Consider the following 24,375-nt stretch of genomic DNA (forward strand, 5'->3'; position numbering starts at 1 on the left):
GTTTAAACTTATTAGGTTCAAATATCAAACACGTATACTAAAATAGAAACCTTTCAAAAGTAAAGTTCAGGTCACTAATGTTCCCATATAATCCAGAGACACAATCACAAAGCTGTAACCTTTGTTCTCTAAGTGGAAGTCTTGCAGATTACTGAATTAGGCTCAGACTACTTCAACTGCAGGACAAGTGCCAGCCTGTAGGCCATCTCTGCAGAGAACACCAGGCAGCTGTCATTACAACATCACGCTGGGCATAAAGCTAGGACACATCCTGCCCCAACCCACGGACAACAGTGGGAAGACTCAGGCAGGTGTGTGTACGCGAGTAATTACAATAAAGGACAAACAATGGAAAAAGCTCAACTTCTGAGGTGAGGTGGACCCAGGAACCTGATCAGAGCCTCGTGTTACTCATCTGCAAAAACAATTATAGATAAAATCCTCCACCTCAGAAGTAGGACGACTGATTTACATGAGGGTTTCTCAATTCAGCACTCCTGACATTTGGGACAGATCATTCTTTGTGATGAGAGGCCGTCCTGCACACGGTATGACGTTCAGCAAGCTCCTTGGCCTCTGATCACTATATGCCAGGAGCACCTCGCCAGGCATGATAATCAAAAGTGTCTCTGACATTGCCAAATGCCTCCTGGGGGGCAAACATGTCCCCAGTTGAAAACTGCTGATTTAGATCACACAAGAGAAGCAATGGGACACACAGCTGCTCAGTAAAACACTGGTGTCCTCCCCTCTTCCCTGTACCTTCAGTATCTTATTTGAAGCTTCTTTGTTTTGCCAATTGGACCAAAAACACTTCCCTATTTTCGCCTTCACTACCCCAAGGCAGAGTCTAAAGAAAAGCTCTATAACACAGTATAATGGACTCTAATTAAAAGTTACTTCTTTGAATCCACAAAATTGGAGAACAGACCCTCAAAGGAGCCCTAAAAAGTGTGCGTCTGCAATAAGAACCACAAATAAGAAGAGGAAATCTTGGCTAAAGGTTTTATTCACTGGGTGGGGAGGGCTGTACTGGGAGACAAGGAGTGGTTAGAAAGAGAGAAGAAAAGTTTCAGGAGAGCAGAACACACACCTGCGTTAGCCTATGAAAATGAACTTCCAGTGACATAAGAGATTCCTACCTGACATCTTCATTCAGCTATAAACAATTACATGTTTATACCAGCAGGCTGGAACAAAATAGTAACGGGGTTCTGATACATCACATTCAAACAACGGACTACTCCAACGAGGCCTGATCTATCTTTCTTCTCTTTGTATGAGTGATTCTTAAATATACCTTGCCTTTAGTAGTTGCTACTCAGTACTGCAAAGAGTTTAAGTAAGTCATGCGATTCAATGCACATAATTAGGAAGCCCAAAATTCTAAAGGCTGAAGAAAATTGTTTGCCTTTAAAATTTCATTAGACCACAATCCTAAGGATGCACACGCACCTGCATGTGAGGGCTGCGAGTGGGATGTGGACACACGCTCTCCATCCTGCAGAAAGGGGCACTACCCTGAGCACCCAGCCACCCAGACAGGTACTCACGTCAGCGCTGGGCCAGAGCTCCTTAATCACACTCTCGATCCTGTTCACCACCTCCATCCGCATCTTCTCCTCCTCTGGTCTCGGAGACATGTATTCATAAAAATCACTGATTTCTTCATGCAGACTGAAGAAAAAAGGCAGGAAAGTTAGTGTGGGCAGAGCCAATCTAATGAGAAATCATTATCTTAAATAGTCTTATCTAATTAAGTCTTGTAACTTAGCTGATGATTTTATATTCATAGATTTCTCACCTTAAATGTTAATATTACAGTTCATAAGCAGCTAAAATGGGAACGTACAAAATTTAATCAAAGATGCCAAAATAATTAAATAAGAAATTCCAAATTCCAGTAATTCTTAATGGACGTGTACTAGTAGCTCTCACAGCACTTTATTATCTGCCTGTGCAAAATACTTGCTAGATGCTGGTGATTTAAACATTTTTTAAATTTCAAGAGTAAAGCTTGGCTTATCTTTTTTTTTTCTTCCCTTTTTTTTTAATTGACTTTATTTCTTAATAGCCTGTTTCCAATAAGCCCTAATATGCAGGTATAATATAATCAATTACACAGTTACACACATACACCACACATGTACGTCTGACTAACTAGAGAAAGACTGTTTTAATGCTTCCAGCACCTGGAAACTCAGCAATTTAGGCCAAAATATTTTACTCTGATGCTCAAGTTAGGGCTTAATATGGGGACATGTGAGAACTGGGTTTGCAGTGCTTTTTAAAAATTCTTTCTAGCCTCACTTTAAAATAATCAGTGGTGCCCGCTTACAATTTCTAATCACAGACTCTGCTTATATGGTGCTTACCCAATGAGCACATCTTTCTGGTTAGTAGCAAACTCTAGGCTAAGTGCAACTCTTTAACCAAGAAAACAGAGCCCCAGGAGGAAAGGTCACATGGGAACGGATTTTGCAGCTCAAAGCCCCTAAAACTATCATAGCTTTACTGTATTTGTGGACATGGTGAGTGATCTGAGGAAAAGAAATGTTCTGTGTAGTGATAGGAATAATGAGCTGCAGCCCTGAAACATCTCATAATAGCTTGTCCTTACTGACATCAGCCCACTGCATCCCTCCAAGTTTTCCCCTAATAATCAGGGTATCAGGACCCTCCCATCTTTAGTAGTTTCAAATTCTGTAATTTAGGGTGTATCTGGGGGGGACGGTGTGAGTGTACAATTTACACAAAATGTCTGGCCTCTGTATTTACACTTCTGATCTAGCAGACCTAAAGACAAAACGATATGAATCCAGGTGACACAGACAAGCTTCCTGGCCGTGGGGACTGGCCCTCTTACCCCTCTGTAATCCATTCCTCACGGGAGCAAAACAGCGTGTCTTTCATAATGTTTGGTGAGTGAATTAGGTGTCAAATGAATAGGTCAGCCGTGAATATCTGCAAAGACCTGAAAAGAACAGCTGGCAGACAAGGCTCCATGAAGGAGCTAAAGACTCCCAGAGACCAAGAGGTATGAGGCTCACTTAGGGGGCTCTGAGCAAAGCGCACAGCCCGTGGCACACAGAGGAAGAGGAGAAGCACTGGGGAGGAAGGCAGGCGCCGATGACGGTGGGCTTTGAGTGACAAGCTAAGTTCAGACTTTCCCCTGTGGCAACAGGGAACTATTTAAATGCCTCTGAGAAAGACTAGGGAAATCAAAAATGGAGCATTTTAAGATTCGTCTGGCAATGGTGCAAACTATAGACTGGCAGAGAAACAAGACTGGATGCAGAGAATGGCTCATAAATTACTGCAGCTATAGAAGGACTGAATGAAGGCTGGAGGACGGTGGCAGGAAAGAAATGGGCTCCAGAAACAACACACACACACACACACACACACACACACACACACACACACACACACACACACACACACACACACACACACACACACACACACACACACACACACACACACACACACACACACACACACACACACACACACACACACACACACACACACACAAAATGGCTGGGCCGCAGGACACAACCAGCAACGGGAAGAGGGGAGTGAGGATGCCTGCACGGGCTGAGGCCCGAGGGGCTGGGGGAATCAATGAACAAGATGAAAGGAAAAACTAACTAGGCTGGCTAATGAGCTGAATGTAGTCAATGACTACTGTAGAACAGAAGAAGATGAAAACAGCATTCCTTATCAAACTGGGGCAACTGTGAAGAGCTACCATTAGGAGGAGAAACGAGTATAAAATGGAAGGAAATCTGTGAAACGTGGGTTGAACGCTGACGAGGAGGGAGGCCCGGCTCCAGGTGGCTGGCGGTGAGCTGGGGAGAGGACGATCTCTCGGTGTCTCAGGCTAGCACAGGTGATGGACCAGGAAGCTGGGAGAGGGGCACTGTCAAACAGCAAAGGGTGCCAAGTGCCAGGGGGCAGCGTCCTGGGGGACAGTGGCAGCAGAGCAGCCCTGAAGTAACGGAATCTGGAAGGAGGGATGTGCCCACAATTGAAAGCCCATTCAGGTTCAGAACAGGTACAGGATTCACAGGAAGCCAGAAACATCAAGGGACTCAAAAAGGTTTTAAGAAGGGAGAAAAAAATGTCTAAGTCCCAGCCTCCACTGGCTATAATATTTAAAATGTGTCCAAGTATGCAATCAACAGTTTCTGCCTCTTGGGATGTTTTATTTTTAGGCAGAGTCAAAAAACTAGAGTTTCAGACTCAGGCTCCACCTCAGGGCAGCTGTGTTCCTTCTGAAAAGTGACTGGCACTTTCCAGCCTCGGTGTCCTCAGGCACAGCACAGGGGTTGGCAACAGGAGCCTTTTCCGGCCCTTAGTTTCAAACCCTGGGCCATTTGGTGAGGAATGATTTATAGCAGCGTTCTGCCCGTCTGCTGTGCAATACTGCAGAAAAAATCAGATTTTAAAACTCCAGGGAGTTCTGCAGGTGAATCCAAAGACTCCCAGTGGAGTCCAGCCTTCCTTGGCATGCTTCTAGGTACCTTAAGATCTTAACCTTCTGATTTTTTTTTAAGCTTCCCAGGTTTTAATATATTCTCTAAGGTCACTGCCTTCAGCTTTTTAAAGACAACAGCTAAAACGATTAGACGTTAGAGAGTTTACAGCTTACCTTGCTCTTCTGCACTTTTGGCAAGGATGAGGACCACAAATAAACAACAAACAAATGAATTTTTTATCTAACTGGGTCGTTTGTTATGAATTATCAGAGTTTATTTGTGATTAGAAAGCACATCACTGCAAAACATTTCCATTTCCACTGGGAAAAAACCTCCTAAATTTCACTGTTAACCACATTACAAAGGCTCACTTACACATTTTCTAATTCAAATATAGGCCAAAAATATTAAGCCCAACTTCCAGTTAATCTTCAAGTCGTATAAAACGAAATAGGAATTCATTCTCTAAACATCACCAAGTGCCAGTGTTCAAGGCATCAGAAAGAAGGCCGGACACACATGATCCTTGCCCTGGGTAGTTTCCATCTAACGATGAAAACAAATACTCATTTGAAGCAGTTTTGTGATGTGTAATACGTATGTTCCGCACTGTTCCACCATAGGCAGGTTGCAGATGAACAGGAGTGCTGTCCAATGATCACAGCCGTGGGGAACACAAAGGGGTAGCCTTTCAGGGTAGTGAGGTCCCCATCACTACAAGTATAAATAAAGAAAGTAGACAACCATGAAGCAAACAAAAGTCTTATAAAAGACTTCTGAACCTGGTAAAAAGTGGAGATTCTAAAATTCCTGTTTATCACCAGGCTTCTAGGATTTTAATTCACACATTAATTTGCAGGCAAGTTATTGCAGGTTTATGAGGCAAACTCTTAAAACAAGATGACCCTCAAGTTTACTATACCAAGGAACCACCTTCCTATTTTGGAAAATGTGGTTCTACGGGTTATCCTATTTCTTTTATTGATTTGCAATTGCCATATTGGAAGGGAAAAGAGGAATAAGGGGAAAAAAGAAGGGCTATTAAAACAAAACCATACTTGAACAGTAAGAACAAGAGAACCCATCTCAGGCCTGCCAGGTCATCTCCCCACCCACACCTGACACAAACACCACTGCCCATCTCGTCTGCGCTTAACCAGCTACACGTAAAATGCTTAAAGAACTAAGTGAGAAATCTTGGTATGTTTAGGAAATAAACTTCCAGTAAAGATTTTTATATAGTTTGGAGAGGCCCTATCCCTGTGGGCTGCACAGTTTTACTGGCATGGCATCATGTGTATCTAGGTGCTTTAAAAATCCTGAAGGAACTGAACCCCAGTTTTGGAGTGGCTACTACATGCCTCGCACACTTTTGAGTGACATGACAACCTAATAAAGGCTGGAAACTAGAGAAACTCTGCAAGTTTACTTTCACATATTAATGCAACTTTATGCCTCTGAGTTCAACTACCCAGAGAAAACTTTAGTTTTTCCCACACGTGGATCACAACTTAACATGATCAATGTGTTGTATGCTACTTACACAGCCTTGCAAGTTTCTTATCTTAAATTATAAAATACACCTCTCCTGTGATCAAAATTCCTGACTACCCAAAATACAGTGCCTCTATTAACATATGGATGTATTTTTTTAAAAGGGAAAGTGAGCAAGAAAACACATTTAAAGGAAAAGTATATAATAAAAATATACATAAAATAAGTGCCACTATATAACTAGAGAGGATGCCCCCAAAAACAACAAAAAAAAATGAGAACCAAAATTAATTTGCTGGAATGAAATTTACATTAATCTCAAAGTGATAACACAAAAATTTAATAAGGCAAAGAAGACATAGCAATAAAAAACAGTGCCCATATTTTTAAAAGTACAACCTCACAGATAATTTAGGTCAAAATAGAGACAAGAAAAAGATCACTTTTTCTCTGAGAAAAGTTCTGCCAGAGTTAGGAAAAGCTAGAGTTTCAAAATGGCTCTCCAAGGCTCAGTTTCTCTAGCTATAAAAGGGAAGACCTGGCTTCACACTTTTTCAGTTGAGCTGGCAAGGGTGGGGCTGTGAGTCTCTCAGGAGCCTCTGTACCCTCAAAAACAGAGGCAACACGTCAGCCTCCCTGATGCCGCCAGGCTGATGACCCACTGCCGGCCCCTCTGCTCCACACTGCCCCCTGCAGCTCACCCAAAATCCGCTCAGGGGAACACTGCGTCCTGAAGGACCCTTGCCCAACTTGCAACGTGCCCAAGGCCACTGTCATATCAAGGTCAAGCTTTCCAGTTTTCAGAACTGAAGTCCTCCTTAATTACTAACTTCAGACTTACGTGAAGGCATTGACAAAGTTCTCTTCAATTACTGTCAATGACAAGATATTCCTCTCCACAAAAATGTTAAGATTAATAATAACCAATTTTGACAAGGATATACAGAAAAGACACTCACATGCTATGTGTAAAAATATAAATTACTACAACCTCTCCAGAGGTGGTTGTATTAATAAATCATAAATAACATTTATATAAATAATTTTTTTAATTCTCTTTTATTAAAACCAGAATCTTGAAGAACATCTATCTGCACTCTCATGTTTCATGGCATTGTTCACAAGAGCCAAGATACGGAAACAGTGCAAGTGCACACGGACAGATGAACAGACAAGGAAACTGTGGTATACACCTATAATGACAATAGATTTAACGTTGTGTTCTCACCACAAAACAAGTGAGGGGACACAAAGAAACTCTGGGAGGTGCTGGATATGTCTGTTACCTTGACTGTGCTGATGGTTTCATAGGGGTGTGCATATGTCCAAACTCACCAAGTTGAATATTCATATTAAATATACGAAGTTTTTTTCAGTATCAATTATAACTTCAATAATGCTGTTTAGAAACAAATCTTTCAGGGGAGAGTATAGGTCAGTGGTAGAGAGCATGCCTAGCATGCACGAGGTTCTGGGTTCAATCCCCAGTACCTCCATTAAAAAACAGACCTAATTACCTCCACCCCAACAACAAAAAATAAAAAATAAATTAAAAAACATATCCCTTTATTTTCATCCTCCAGAAACATTTCCAAGAGGGAACAAGGTTAGTCATCACAGCATGATTTGGGACACGAAATAATTTAGAAACAGTCTCAGTGTCCATCAATGGGATCCAATTAAATAATCAGAGGAGCACTCACTGGCCTTCCCTTCAATTACAGCCAATAACCCATTAAAAAGAATGAAGCAGAGCTATATAAGCTGATGGAGAAAGACCTAAGATTTGTTAAATGTAAAAGAATGTGTTTAGCAAGATCCCTTTCATGTGCATTGAAAAGACACACACAAAGAACAAATAAAAACTGCTCACAGCAGGTTCCTCTTGCAGGGGGTGCAGTGGGGTGGGACTAAGGTCTGAGGTGCAAGATCTATATACGCTTTTGTACTGTTTGATTTTTTTCAAAAGCACGTAGGCACCAAGAGAAGTGAGTAACAGCAAGCCCTAGGGCGATCCCCAGTGCAGCATGAGTGACATCTTCAGGAGGCTCTAGAATTCAAGTTTTACAAAGAAACTGTCTCACACACACACACACACACACACACACACACACACACCCATTCTCTTGTATTTCCAGCTGCCAGCTAGACTCCGCTACTTAACCGTCACCTCAAATCCAGTAAGCTCAAGATGAAATTCTTAATTCTTTTCCAAAACCTGTTCTTCCTCCTTGCATTTTCCTCCCTGAGTCATTGTTTTCCCCAAATAGAAAACAAACTGGTCTCCCTGCCCCCATCTTCTTCTTTCTCTGGGCCATCTTCCACGTGATCACTGGGGTCCCATTCCTCAAGCCATCTGTGTCACTTGCAAACTCCTTATCAGAGCACTGCCTTGCCTGCTGCCCTTTTCATCCCTCTTCTCCCCTCACAGCCACAAAGAACTGTGCTGGAACCCGCCATGCCTCTTCAGGAAGCCCGCCCTTGCAAGGGCAGGGCCTGTGCCTGAAATACCTTCTTATTCAACCTCTGAGAGCTCAACCATCACCTCCTTGGTCACGTTCCCAGACGCAGCATTACTTTAGTTCCTCCTCAATGCTCCTGACAGCTCTGGTTCTGCCCAGCAGTCAATCACACGGATTCACAGTGAATCCTCCACTTACAGGCCTCCCTGCTCTGACTCAACTCTCTGACTCAGCTCTGTGTCCTCAGACCCAAGACACAGCACAGAGAAGCTCTTCTGGAGAACGGGACCCTCGGCTGACATGTGTACATCCATCCGCACCCATGTCTCATGTCACAAAAGGAGACTGCATGCCTTAAAATGAGCTCGGTACCAGGATCCAAGGAAATGGACACTCACACTGTGAAAAATGACAGAACCAGAAAGAAGCACAATTTGGCCCCAAACTACAGATGTCCCTTAGAGTTAAAGAGGGTAATTCCACTTGTCAGAATATAGCCTAAGGAAATAAGTCTGTATGTGCATAGAGATATGGCTACAAGAAAATATCATGTAATTTTTTTAAAAGCCAAGGTTTAGAAGTATTTCAAAAATGAAATACCCTATTATCTTGATATTTTAAAGTCTGCACAATGTGTCTAATTTTCTATAGTAGTGATAAAGATACAGCAATGTCACTTGAAAAAAGCCATGTCTAACTAAATAGATCACCAGTATCGAAGCTAAAAGGAAAAAACTCTCTACTTCTTCTATTTATAGATAAGAAACGTCTTCATACCCCAAACATTTCTCACCATATCCTAAGATTTAAAAAAACAAGGAAGAGAGAAAATATGGATGATGACGTAAAATTATTTAAAAGGAAAAAGAGTCTACATATCTTAGGTTTGCAAACTTTGTAGGCATTTAAAACTGTTATTCATGATTAAGGAATGTCCCATTTGCTATGTCAGCCCCTCCTTGGTTAGGACACGGCAGTAAAACTACAGAGCAGATACTTGTCTCTGTGTTCTAGATTATAAAGTTTTCACTTTTTTTCTTCTTTTAAGAGGTGCTCATACCTGCTTTCCTAGAAATCAGAGCATTCCTTTAAAAAATGCCATCGTCTGGTGCTCTCAATTTCTGGACCACAGTTTTATGAGGACAATGTTTCAGAAGGATGGTTTTTTCATTTGATTTCCTCTCTGTCCCTTCTCCCTTTACTGCTCCGAAGAGAGATAATGAAAACCATCTGACTTCTCCCAAGCCTCTTACTTTTGCCACCCAACCCTGTCACTTCTTTCAAGCGCGTACAAAGAAAAGGAAAAGAGAAAAGAGGGAAGAAACTGTTACCTAAGAGTTGCTTTATCTAATTCTAGTCATCAACTCTCTCCACTTCCAGTAAAAATTCTGAACTCCCCCCACCACTCTGAGTAGACGTAAACTTGGACACAGTTGGGAAGCTCAAAGAATAGGTGATAGTATTTCCCAACTAAGAGCAAATGTCTTGAAATAAAAGCTTATCTAATAGATTTATCCCCCAGGAGAAGGTCCTCAAATATTTGCTGAGTGAAAAAACAAATAAATGAGGCTGAATCTTTCCATTTCCACAAATTTCAAATGTCAGTAAGAACAGTTCATTCCACAGAAGTTTGTTATATTCTCTTTTTCTGTCCAACTATTTTATTTTTATTTATTTTGGAGGGAAGGAGGGAAGTTATATTCTTAAATATAATAATGAAATGTGGATACGTTTAACCCATGCAATTTTAATACCAAAGTTTTATTTATTTATTTTTCATTTATTTATTTATTTTTGGTTGGAGGGACTGATGTTTTTAAGAAGAGACACTGCTGCATAAATACACAAGTGCTTGCAATGCCTTCCCGTGCGTCAGGGTACTGGGGAAAGAGGCACAGGACCAGCACAGAGGTACCTCACTTTCAAGGACCCCTACGTCACTATTAACAATGATTACCTTGGATAATGGAATCAGGAACAAGGCTAACCTGGATAAAGGGTTTCACAATTAACTATTTTTTTTTTCCTGTACTGTTGAGATCTTTTGGATAAGTGCTGGTAATGTTTACAGAATTTTTTAAAGCTTAACTGAAAAAGACAAAAGCCAATTGATTCACAAAGAATTCATTTATACATACACCAAAAACATAATGCTTATAAATTCAGGTTGACTTTATGAGGTCCTATATTCTTTCAAAATTAACAACAACAAAATAAACTCTGAAAGAAATATGGGAATTTATAGCTGTTTGGAAAAATACACAGGGGGAAAAAAAAAAAACTCACTTAAAAATCACCTTCTAAACAGCAGCAAACACAGCCGGTGGTGACTACGTACCAGACACATACCCTCACCAAACCCCTGCTGCCAAATGCTTTACTCCCTGTAACACTGTAGAGTCAGTGGAAAAACACAGTAGCTATATCATGGTCACTGTGCGTGTCATCTGATGCTATAAAAGTCAATTTGTGATGACTGCATATTATTCTAGTATTTGAATACAGACAAACTTCATTTTATTGCAATTTGCTTTACTGTGATTTGCAGATACTGCATTTTTTTTTTTACAAACTGAAGGTTTGTGGCAACCTTGTGTTGTCACATGATGATTAGCATTTTTTAGCAATAAAGTATTTTTAATTTAATTTTATTATTATTTTTGTTTGTTTTTATGAGGGAAGGTAATTAGGTTTATTCCTTTGTTTCTGCTTGGTGCAGGTACTGGGGATCGAACCGAGGACATCTTGCATGCTGAGCATGTGCTCTACCACTTGAGCTATACTCTTCCCCCAACAATAAAGTATTTTAAATTAAGGTATGTACATTTTTTTTTAGACATAATGCTACTCAACGCTTAATTGACTACAGAATAGTGTAAATATAACTTTGATATGCACTAGGAAACCAAAAAATTTGTGTCACTCACTTTATTGCAATATTCGCTTTGTTGCGGTGGTCTGGAACTGAACCTGCATTCTACAAGGTATGCCTGTGTACCTTAATTTATTCTACCAATTCCTTAATCACCGAGCATTTAGGCTGCTTCCAATTTTTCATCACTATAATTAACAATATAATGCTATCTTTGCACATAAATCTGTAATCAAGTCTCATTTTTCTCTTAGAACAAATTCGCAGAAGTGGAACCCCTTGGTGAAAAAATATGAAGAGTTAACACTTTTGAGGAATATTCCCAGAGTGCCCTCCACCAGAATGGATGCTGATACAGTCTCCCACAGAAATGCATGAGGGTACCTCCCAACCTCCACACCAAAGTGGAGTGTTTTGCTTTTATTCTTTGATTCCTAATAAGGTTAGGAATTTTCTCCATGTTTACTGAACATTTGTATTCTTTCTTTTTCAACTCATTCCAATAGGCTATTAGGTAGAATTAACACATAAGTTTAAAAAGCATGAGCTGGAATCAAACCTCTGCATCCCACTGACCAGGAACGCCTGGGTAAGTGCCCTACACCTCCCCGGGCTCACTTCCCACCTGCAAAATGAGGACAACAGTATCTACCACCTTGGAAAGTTTCTGAAGGGATTAAACAAGAGTATGGAAAAGGCTTCGCACAGGGCTTGGTGTTGACTTTGCACATAGTAAACCCTCAATAAACATCAGCTATTTACTAAACACTTGCAGAGTATAAGGCACTGAGCGAGGCAGTAAGACACCAGGTTGAGTAAGCCAGACGTGGTCCCTGCCATCATGAAGCTTACAGCCTACTGGGAATAATTTTAAAAAGAAATTTTTCTTCTTATTTTTTGTGTTGTGTTTGTGTTATTTGCTTACTGGTCCATTAGCATTCTTTATATATTATGGCTATTAACATTTTCCCATAGACAACAAATACTCTTTCTGGTTAGTCCTTCCATTTTGTAAAGTTTTTTCAACGTGCATAAACTTTTTTTTTATGGACTTACACCTATGAATCTTTGCCTAAAAGGTACAGACAGCTAAGGTAAATGAATATAACTGTAAAAAGAAAGGGCAACTCACGGGCAACTGTAATGCTGAGGTTCATCAGGGAGAGGTAACTGGAAAGCCCACATCCCATCTAAAGGAAGCAGCTGCCACTTAATGCTGGCCAATCGTTGTCACATTGGAATGTGAAACCAGCACTGCCAATGCTCCCCATTTTGCAAGATAAGCCAGAAATCTAGATACACTGCAAAATTTTTATTTTAAAATTTGGACACAATTTTCAAAAGATAAACTAAACAAGATAAAACATAACGTATACAGGTCTGATCCAGCCATTAGACCATCAGTCTGCAATCTCTGCTTTAAAAGTCTCCCTCTTCTGTATGTTTCAAAAGGCTTTTTCACTTTTAAGATTAGAAAAATACCTGACTATCAAGAGAATGAGAGACAAGCCACAGACTGGGAAAAAATACTTGTAAAATACATAATCTGATAAAGAACTGGTATCCAAAACATACTAAGAGCTCTTGTTTTCAGAGTTTAAGAGTTTTGTTTAAGAAAACAAGGAACTCAATTTAAAAATGAGCAAGACTTAAACAGATACATCGCAAAGCAAAAAAACAAACAAAAACAACAACACAGAGATGACAAATAAGCATATGAAGATACTCAACGTCGTGTCATTAGGGAAGTGCAAACTAAAACAACAGAAAAAAAAACCCAATAGTGAGATACCATTACACACCTATTAGAATGGCCAAAAACCAAAACACTGACAACACCAAATGCTGGCAAGGATGTGGAGCAACAAGAACTCTCATACATTACTGGTAAAATGCAAACTGGTGCAGCCACTTCGGAAGACAGTCTGGCAGTTTCTTACAAAAGTAAACATACTCTTAGCTTATGATCCAGCAATCATGCTCCTTGGTAATTCACCCAAAAGAGCTGAAAACTTACATCCACACAAAAACTCGCATACAGATGTTTACAGCAACTTTACTCATAACTGTCAAAACTTGGAAGCAACCAATATGTCCTTCAGTAGGTAACTGGATACATAAACCGTGGTACATCCAAATAAGTAATATTACTCAACACTAAAAAGAAATGGGCTATCAAAGCCATGAAAAGACATGGAGGTACCTCAACTGCATATTCCCAGGTGAAAGAAGCCAATGTGAGAGGGCTATGTACCGTAGGATTCTAACTATTTGACATTTTGGAAAAGGCAAAACTATAGAGACAGTAAAAGGATGACTGGTTGAGGGGAGGAAGGGATGAACAGGCAGAGAACAGAAGGCTTTTAGGGCAGTGAAACTGTTCTGTATGATATACATTTACCCAAACCCATAAAATGCACAACACCAAGAGTGAGTGCTAATATGAACTATGGACTTAGGGTGATAGTGATGTATCAACATAGATTCAATTCATTTTAACAAATGTACTACCTTGGTAAAATATGGGAAGAAATCTCTGTACCTTTCACTCAGTTTGGCTGTGAACCTAAAATTGCTCAAAAAAATAAAGTCCATTTTAAAAATCTGACTATATTTCTTCTAATTACTTAAATTCTTCCTTTTTTCCTAATTAATTACCACTTATTCATTTGGAATTAAACTGAATATGGTGAAAGGTAGGAATATAACTTCCTTTTCCCCCAAATAGTTATAATCAACTGTCCAGCACCCTTTATTATTAAATAAGCCATCCTTTTCTTAATGACTGAGCATACACTTGATGTTCTGGTCTGCCCAACAGCTGGTCCCCTGCTTCCCTGAGTAGTTCTACCACCCCAACCGCTTCTGCTGGGGAGTAATTCCTCTCCGTACTGTTGCTGCGATTCTAGTGAGGCTGCACAGCAGAGCCGGCGGATCCCGGACAGAAGCAGGCATGGGTGACCCCGTTAGTGCAGCATCTGACAGACAGGGCCCAGGGACGGGCACGTGACCCCAGCAGTCTGCGTGATGTCCTTCCTTAGGACTTTACATACAGACGCTGAGGAAGGTCATTTTCTTCTCTGACCTCAAGCTATAAAAATAGAAGCCTAGAAATACCAACAACCACACCTTTTCCTCTAGCTACAAAAAGGAAGCCCACTGGTAACAGGAGCGAATGGAGCCAACTCTGAGAAAGAAGCAAATTCAGGGGAGACAGAGCATTTGAGCCTCCCCTGGAGTCACTGAAGCTAGTAACACTCCCAGGGTATCCCAGGTACAAAATAAGTGTTTTGTTTAGTTTTTGCTTAAACCAAGATGGTTGATTTTCTTTCCTTCACACTTGATTTACACACAAAGCCTCTGCTCAGACATTAAATTTGTATGCACAGCCAGGTCAGGTCTAAGCTTTCTTTTCAGATCTACTACTATTTCTATCTAGTCTAGGGCTCAGGGTACCCTTTAAAATTCTTATATAAATCTATAAATAGTTGACAGTATAAAACCAATCCTTCCCAAACTCATCTATAGTTTTCAAAACTATGGTTCTCATGGCTATTCTTGCCTGTTTATTCTTCCAGCAGCTCCTGAGAATCATTTGAACAAGTCACTCCCCTCACCCTCAGAAAAAATTCACTGGAATTTTTATTTGTATTACATTAATTAACAAACTAATGAACTGAACATCTTTGAGTTTTTTATGCCACTCACTGTAACTTTTTTCATTTTCTTCACATTTTTAGCTGTGTTTTAAATTACTTTGAGGGTTTTGATGCTGTAGTGAGTGAAGTCTTTTTTCTTTTTTAAAATTATATTTTCTGACTGTTACATAGAAAGCTAATGACTTTGGTATGTTTATTTTGTAATAAGCTAGACAATTTTCTAGCCCAGCTGCATGGGCTAGAATCACCAAGGCCAGGCCAAATAATACTGGTAAGGGCGGCATCAGCGTCTTGCTCCTGATTTTAATAGGAACTGTTTCTAGGGTTTCACATAATGTTGTAAATTGGTTTGAAAGTACCACTCATTATCAGGCTATGAAAGTGTCTGCATATTTCTAGTTTACTCAAGTTGTACTCTTTTTAACAGACAAATTTCATTTAAGGCTTCCCTCAATGAAGTTATTTTCAACAAGCATCTGTTACACTTTTTGCCAGAATAAAGCAACATGGTAGCTTCTTCCTTTCATAATGACAATGACAACTATGAATGGTGATTAAATTAAACGCTATAACTCTAGGTATGTGGCTTCAACAAATTTCACAAACAAGCCACTAATATAATAGCAACAACAAAAATATTTCAAGTCAAACAGAAACCCACTATTCTAATAAGTCAACTCCCCCTCGCCCCGCCCCCCACATACTCCCAACTAGGTAACGTCCTTAACCCAATAAACAGCAGACAAAACAAAATGGAAATAATTCACTTGATACTTTCATCGAGCAGCCAACCAGCAGATCACAGGAAAATATGTTTTCTGGATGTGCACAGAAGTTTAAACACTGATAACAAAAATCATCTGAACCTGGCACTGTTTCATCAGATGTATTTTAAGTACACAGGTTTGAACTGTGCAGGTCCACTCACACAGATTTTTTTCAATAAAGACTGCAGTACTAAAGGATCCACATTGTTTGACTCCGCGGATACAGAGGAACCGCCAACACCGACAAGCTGTAGACACAGAGGGCTGGACGTTATACATGCATTTTCAGCTGCAGAGTTGGCGTCCCTAACCCCCTTGCTGCTCAAAAGTCAACTGCACATACGTTAAATTTACTGCCTAACTTCTCTTAAAACCTGCCAAAGTTGTCAGCAGTCACATCTACTTGCAACATACTGTAAAGTTCTTCTACAATGACTATTTCTTCTACTCTGAGGTGAGGCCTCATTTTACTATTTCAAGAGGATTTCTAGTACGTCTACAGTTGGCCACGCAGCACTTTCTCGTAATAATGCTTACTCATCAACCTTGTAAAGATTCTCGCTAAATTTATCCTTAACCCCTATAAACAAAACTGTAAGACCTATGGACAAAATAAGATCTATTAGATAGCCTACAAAATGTATATATATTTATACGTAGACATTTTTGAGAAGACTCTTGCAAACACTTTGACAATTTTAAAGAGGCCCTGTAATAATAATAAAACAGTGCCTCTTCACTAACAGAAAATGAAATACGGTAAGTATCGCCAAACTTCCGTCTACGTGCTAAAACTTAATGATGAAAAATATGCTTTATTGCTCTATTAGACATAATTTAAAGCCTTCACTCTGTTTCCGTAACTCTGGCCATCACTGTGCACACCCATGGCTGTCCAGCATCACTCAGAGCAGCTTGGGGTCTAAATGTGGGCTCTGCTGCTTTGTTATCAGCTCATTCTTACCATGACCTTCTGATTTTCGCCCCTTCCCTCTTTAGCTTCTATTATACTTAATACAGGCATTAAAGAAAAGTAAACTCACTGAGAGCTTAAGGGTTTCTCCAAAGAACCAAGCTCCCAGTTCTGGTGCTAGGCTTTGAGAGCGATACTGATGGGGCAGGAGTGCATGTCAGAGAGGGCTTCACCTTGACAAAGCATCTCCCTTCTGTATGGCACCTCATAGTTTTCAAAGAGCTCTTACCTATTGCCTAATTCAATCATCCACAATAATCCTGTGAAGGGAGGCTAGGCAGAAGTTACTTTCTAACTAAAAGAATTTTTTTTTTTAAATAGGGAATAACTGACTTCCCTAAAATCACACAGAAAATCAATGGCAGAACCAAATCTGGGAAAAGGATCTCACTTGTTAACATGCCAACCATCAGGATCACAGAGGCAAAATTAGTCTCAAACCCAGCTAAGACTTTTCTAGCTGAGTGACCTTTCAAAAGCTACCAGCTGCCCTCAGTATCAGTGTCCACATCTGTAAAACAGGGACATGAACGCCCATTCGGCAGCTCCGTGTGGCCCAAGCCCACCGCCTGGCACTTGTACACTTCAGAGTCCTGCTAACCTTCTCAGGCTTCAGCTGTCTCGAGTCCTCACGAGCTTACACATACACCAGGACGCTAAGAGAGTATGACTAGTCACTTCTGTAAGGCAGGTCCACCAAAACAGCAGCCACTTAACATGGCGGCCACCAGCCACACCCCCACCCCCTAATCCTTTTCAGACCAGGCTTCCCTCATCCTTCTCATTACTGACATTCTCATAAAGACTTATGGAAGGTGACGATGTGCCAAGCACTGCCAGATGTTGATTTAATCACTTAATCTTTGTTCCATCTGAGAGTCCAGGATCTGCTACTCTGAGCTTACTATTACTCTCCAGCAGTCTGACTCCCTTAGCCCTTGGCCCTTTGGTCCAGACCAAAAAGCTAACTCCAAAGCATTTCAACAAATAATTCAAGTATCACATGAGTTCCACACCACCTCTAAAATCCACCAATTCCTCTATACAGAGGTCAACAAACCACATCCACAGGCCAAACCCATCCCCCAAGGTATGAATGTTTTTACATTTTAAATGGTTGAATAATAATATTTTGGGATAGGTGTAAATTATATGCAATTCAAATTTCAGTGTACATACATAAAATTCTATTGGAATATTGTGTAGCCATGCTTATTCATTTACAAATTGTCAGTGGCTGCTTTTGTGAATTTCAAGAGCAGAGCTGGGTAGCTGAGACAGAGAGAGACCTTAGAACCTAAAAAAGCAGCTTAAAATATTTACTATCTTTATAGAAAAAGTTTACTGAACCCTGATCTATATGTAGGCTCCATAACAGACCCAAGACTATTAATTTGATAGATCAAGTCTACCAAGTTACACCATGTATTTCTGTGCACTGCCTTGTACATTACTTGGGGAAAAAGAAATCTACACTTTTTGTACTTACAGTTTTTAGAAGTACTATAGAAACAACTGTCTCCTCAGCATCTTCCATCCCAGTTCCTATCAAAGAGTCAACTAAGGTTACGCTTGTTACTGATAAAAAACAAAAACCTCAGTGTTAACTGCTCAGTGCTTAGCTATGCTTTAAAATTTAGCCATACATTATAACTTAAAATACATTTTTTTTTAAGTAGCCGTGAGGATGGCTTCTATCAAAAAAACAGAAAACAGCAGGTGTTGGTGAGGGTGTGGAAAAACCAGAACTTACATCACTTGTGCTAACAGGAGCATTAAGTGGTGCAACTGCTATGGAAATCAGCATGTCACCTCCTCAAGCAGGTAGATACAGATTTACCGTACGACCCAGCAATTTCACTTCTGGGTATACAGCCAAAAGAACTGAAAACAGAACGCGCAACCACGTTCATAACAGCACTATTTGCAATGCCTAGTACAGTCAAGTCTCTGTCACAGAAAAAGTAGAATGGTGCTTGCCAGGGGTTCTGGGGAGCAGAGGATGGCGAGTTGGTGTCTAATGGGTACAAAGTGTCCACAGGGGAAGATGACAAATGTGTAGAGATGGACAGTAGTAGTGATGATTTGCCAACAGTGGGAATGTACTTAATGCCACTGAACTGTACACTTAAAAATGGTTAAAATGGTCAGTTTTATATTATGTGTAATTTTTACCACAATTTTTAAAAACGTAGCTAACCAAAAGACTTGTCATTAATAAAATGTGATATATCCATACAATAGATATAAAAAGGAATGAAGTACTGATACATGCTGTAACACGGATAAACTTTGAAAATATTACACTAAGTGAAAGAAGCCAGACACAAAAACCCAACTATTATATGGATCCATTTATAGGGAATGTCCAGAATAAGTAAATCCATAGAGACAGAAAGCAGATTGTTGGTTGCCTGAGGATGGGGAGTGACTTCGTAACAAGCATGGAGTTTCTGTTTGGGGATAAAATGCTCTGAAACTACACAGTGGCAACGGTCGCACAACGTTGTGAATGTACAGCTGACCCTTGAATAATAGATCTGAACTGTGCGGGTCCACTTACAGGCGGGTTTTTTCCCAGGATTAAATACTACAGTACTACAGGATCTGAGGTTGACCAAATCCACACATGCAGAACTGCGGGTACGCAGGAATGGCGTATACGGGGTGGGAGGCCTGCCTGTAAGGTAGACACAGATTTTCAACTGTGCAGAGGGTTGGGCTCCTACTCCCTGTGTTGTTCAAGGGTCAACTGTACTTAATGCCACTAAACTGTTCCTTTTAAAATGTTTACATCATAAAACAAGTGTCTTATATGTATTTTACAACAATGTTTCAAAGTGCACTGTTTGCAAAAAAGAAGCCAACAGCTCATTTAGATACCATGCAGCTATTAGCAGAGACACATCACTGAAGAACTAGGTTCTACCCTACTATCATAACAATACGTTATTTCACATAAATGTTATTAGTCTGATGAAAATAAATACCATTTTGTTAATAAATATGATTCTCTGGTTGTTTCCTGACAAAAATTTAGGAAACCATTATATTTTAATAGAAATATTTATTCACATCCTACTATGAGATGAGGGCATGACGTGATTCATGCACAGAAGATAACAATTTGATTTTAGGTACTAGATACAGGAGTTCACACTAACAGGAAACGCACTACACATTGCAACGCTTCAGAAAGAGCATGAAGGGGACCTCCTGACAGGAGATGGCCAGGACTTTGGTTCATGACTTCCAGCCATTTGCCCCCAGAGCTGTCTAAAGAAGTGAGAGGTTCTTTCCTCAAAAAGCATTAAGAGTGAGTAGGGTGTAGCTCAAGTGGTAGAGCATATGCTTAGCACGCAGGAGGTTCTGGGTTCAATCCCTAGTACCTCCTCTAAAAATAAACTTATAAATAAACCCAATCCCTACCACCACCAAAAAAACTGAAAAAAACCCCAAAATGCATTAAGAAAAAGTTGTCTTCAAGTAGAAACAAAAGCCAAAGACTATAAGAGGAACATGAAGGTTCTTTCTTCACAGCTTTATCTCACCATAATTCACTTCCAACATTTTAAAATTAAATTGGCATTCTCACACTTTAAATAGGACAACTCAGTTGAGAATTTAACAGTGAGAAGACATGGCATCTGAGGGTTATATTAACCACATAAAACAAAAGTAATGTAATAAAAGCCAACTTGACAGATTTTTGACAGTAAAATTATATTTAAACACACATATGATTTGAGATTAAGAATACAAGCTTTTATTTTGGTTGTAATCAAGAGAAAAAGCAATACGATATAAGCACGAAAAATAAGCAATAAAAAATTACCCTAAGTTAAAAGAATAACTGAACTTACTGCATTTAAGAAAAAGAGATGGATCTCCAGCTAAGGGTAAGGAATCCTTTATCTTTAGGTAACGGTAAAGCAGACAACAGTGAGATGCCCTATAAACGGTTACTACAGAAAAAGTAGAGCAAAAAAAACACAAAAAACAAAAGCGCAAAACAAGCTCCTCCTGTCAAACTTGAATATCAACATTTCTATCTTAATTGTTTAAACTTGAGGGGATCAAATTAAATTTATAAGCAGCATAGGAAATAAGGCAACCTTCATCAAACACCAAGAAATGTATCTCAAGCTGGGTCTGTAGACATTTCTTTAAGTTCATACGTTCTCCATGAGAATTTTTAAATTGTGTGTCTTCATTTCAATATTACTCTAATAACATTAGCATAAGCCTGTTCTGTGTCATCCAACGCTTCTTTGGAAACAGAGAGCTGAGCTGCTCAGGGATGCCCCGAGCCCATGTGTGCTGCTGTGCTTACCATTAGGCTAAGACCAAACAGGAAGATTTTAACTGGTCTGTACTAAGAGTCAAGAGCAGAGTAAGACCTGATACATATATTGCACACATGTGCCAAATAAAACTCAAACAGCACCCCTGAAAAACTGTACAGTTTTCAGAATAGAGAAAAGTGATGAGAGAACTGAGTGCAAGGTAATGAAGGCATTTCCAAAGCATTCCCAGCCACAGCAGGCGATATATACCATATTCACATTGAGAATAGCAATTTGAGTAAAACATCACCCGTCTCATAAAGTTAATTTTATTGAATCTGTCATTTCACTTGTATTTAATTTGTTAATCTGCTTTGTCTTTATAATCTTTTAAGCATAAGAAATTAATACTTGTGTGCATTCTTACATTATATAAAAATAACTTAAGCTAGTGTGCAAAGAGCAGTCAACAGGAAAGGACAGTCTTTTCAACAAATGATGCTGGGGAAATCAGACATCCATGTGCAAAAGAATACAGCTGGACCCTTGCCTTACACCATATGCAAACATTAACTCAGAAGGGATCAAAGATCTAAACTTAAGAACTAGAACTATAAAATTCTTAGAAGAAACACTAGAGAGTCGTGACGGTGAATTGGCAATGATTTCTTGGCTATAAAACCGAAAGCACAGGCAACAAAAGAAAAAAAAATAGATAAACTGAACTTTGTCAAAATTGAATACATATATGCATCAACTTGTATGCATCTCTCTCTCCTTCTCTCTCTCTCTCACACACACACACACACACACGACTATTTTTTTTTTTTTTTTTTTAGCCTAAACACTCTCTCCATGTAAGTATGGGAGACGTAAAAGCACACCCGGCTCAAAATGACACTAAGAACCAAAAGGGGGAACACTCCTAGGTAATTATCCAAGAGAACTGAAAGTGTATGCCCACACAAAAACTGTTTATAGCAGCATTATTCACAATAGCCAAAAAGTGGAAACATTCCAAGTGTCCATCACTGATGAATGGATAAACAAAATGTGGACACAATGGAATGTTATTCAGCCACATAAAGGGATGAAATTTTGATGCATGTTACAACATGGGTGAACCTTAAATACAGTAGGCCAAGTGAAAGAAGGCAGACACGAAAGGACACCTATATTATATGAGTCCATTTATACGAAATGTCCAAAATAAGCACATCCATAGAGACAGTAAGTAGACTGCTAGTTGCCTAGGACTGAGGAGTTCTGGGGAAAGATGGAAAGTAATTGCTAATGGATATGAGGTTTCTTTCTGAGGTGATAAAACTGTTCTAAATCTTACTCTGATGATAGCTGCACAAATCTGTGAAAATGCTAAAAAAAAAAATCTGAAATGTACATACCTCAATGAGGCTGTTATTGGGGAAAGAAAGAAGAGAGAAAGAGAAAAAAGAGAAAGGAAGGAAAGAGAGAAAGAGAAAGAGAGAAAGAAAGAAGAAAGAAAAGAAAAAGAAAGGAAGGAAGAAAGAAAAAGGAAAGAAGGAAGGAAGGAGAAAGGGAAGGAGGGAGGACAAGCTGCTGTTACAGCCCTAAAAAGATCCTGCCTTAACTTATATGTTACCACAAAGCAAAATAAGAGGAACAGGAGAATCTATAAGTCAATAAAAAGAAGACTTCTATACCCAGGTAATAAATGACTCATACAAACCTAAAACAAAACAATTTGACATTTTAATTAGCACATGGACCAAGGTAAACAAGCAAATCGTTATCTCTTCTGAAATACCGAAAATATTAAGAGGGCCTAGGAATCCCAGGGTCAATGCTTATCTAAGGCCTTCAGAGCTTTTAATGGAAATCAGTCTAAGTCTAGAGTCCCAGCTTCTCCACATGTCACTAGTGAGTCCATGAATCTGTGTCTGCCCATCTCAGCTCCCTCCTGGGCACTGCTGCTTTCCCAGGGTGATCATCAAGCATCCACAGGGGGTCAAAAAACAAAATCCCTTTCACCATTAGTTTCCTTGCCAATGGGCGCATACTGTATGTCCTTAAATTCGCCATTACTCAGGGAGCCTCGTCTCATGTTATGTAACGTTACATAAATCTGAACTCTTTGGCATTCTCCTTTGGAAGACACATCATCCATTTCTGGAACTACTGAATCTCTCACCTTACCTCTTTTCTGGGCATATGATCTTCTGGTCAAGGACAAGCAGCCAAGGTTCTAATTCAATGGTGCTAAATCCACTAGTAACTCACTTTCAGATAAGAAAGTGATATACGTGAGAAAAACTACAATACTATCTGACTAGTGAAACTTCAAAGTAGAATGACAATGCAGCTAACACATTTACACACACCTCAAAACACAAACACATGCACCGACAAACCCAGTGGGCAAAAATCTCACAAAGGCAGAAGTAAGTAAACTGATAAAACCTAATCTACTTGGGGGGAGAACAGAGGAGCCTGGGAGTATTCAGAAAAGCAGTAACGCTTCCCCTCATTCATGGTTACCCTCACAATCTTTCTGACAACATACATTGAGAAACACAGCCATCTTATTTTGAGGAGCACAGATAAAGAAACTAGCTGAAAAGTAAATAACATTTACAAGTATGCTTCTCAAGCTTCATCCACAATAGAAAATAAAGAGCAGCTTAGATGCCCAACAGTAGGGGAGTGCTTAAGTAAACTCTGGTATAGTCACACAGGAAAACATGTTTTATCCCCCTGCAAAAAGCTGCATTGTAAACTGCGTAAATACATGGAAAAGACCATGCAAAATGCAAAACAGGGGAAGCACTAAGATCTTTCATGTAGAAGGAAATTAGTCTTTTTAAAAATGGATATTTTACAGTGACATAAATAAGAGTATATGGAGAGTAATAAATAGTCGATACTTTTTAGTGAAGCGCTTCTTTCAACTGGCATGTTTGTTGTTACACTGTAGTCAAGCTGATCAAATATACAAGAAAAATTATTAAATATACAACCTAAAGCTTCTAACACGATTACGAAAGGCAATCACCAAAGAAAACGCAGAACTCATCAAATTCTCTTGGTATTTTTTGCTGTTTTGACACAATTATTCTGGCTACCATTATCTGTTAATCATCTTCACATCACTAACCTAATTCAGCATTTTTTATAAACTGTTTCCAAGTCGGCAGCCAGTACACTGGCACCAGGCATGCAGACATTCAGGATCTGCAGAGCAAACCCAAAACACTCCTCATATTTTTGACAATCATAAAGAAAAAACTTAATATGTCCTGCTACTCTGTGTTCTCACTCAAATATTTGCAAGTTCAATGAAGTCCAGAAAATTCTCCCGAGTCCCTCACTCCTCAACTCAACACCTCTGCAGCATGGCCT

General features: G+C 39.6%; 1 protein-coding gene across 2 annotated transcripts in view; it reads right to left on the reverse strand.

The window, feature by feature from the left end:
- The window catches only part of TENT4B (terminal nucleotidyltransferase 4B), a 57,441-nt gene that overhangs the window by 13,636 nt on the left and 19,430 nt on the right, over positions 1–24,375 (reverse strand). For both annotated transcript variants that reach the window (XM_064489185.1, XM_010990087.3), the window contains exon 2: positions 1,554–1,677. In XM_064489185.1, coding sequence (XP_064345255.1) covers positions 1,554–1,677 — 124 coding nt within the window. The remainder of the gene's footprint in view (positions 1–1,553; positions 1,678–24,375) is intronic.

The sequence above is a fragment of the Camelus dromedarius genome, chromosome 9 (genome assembly GCF_036321535.1).
Source record: "Camelus dromedarius isolate mCamDro1 chromosome 9, mCamDro1.pat, whole genome shotgun sequence".
In the NCBI taxonomy this organism is placed as follows: Eukaryota; Metazoa; Chordata; class Mammalia; order Artiodactyla; family Camelidae; genus Camelus; species Camelus dromedarius.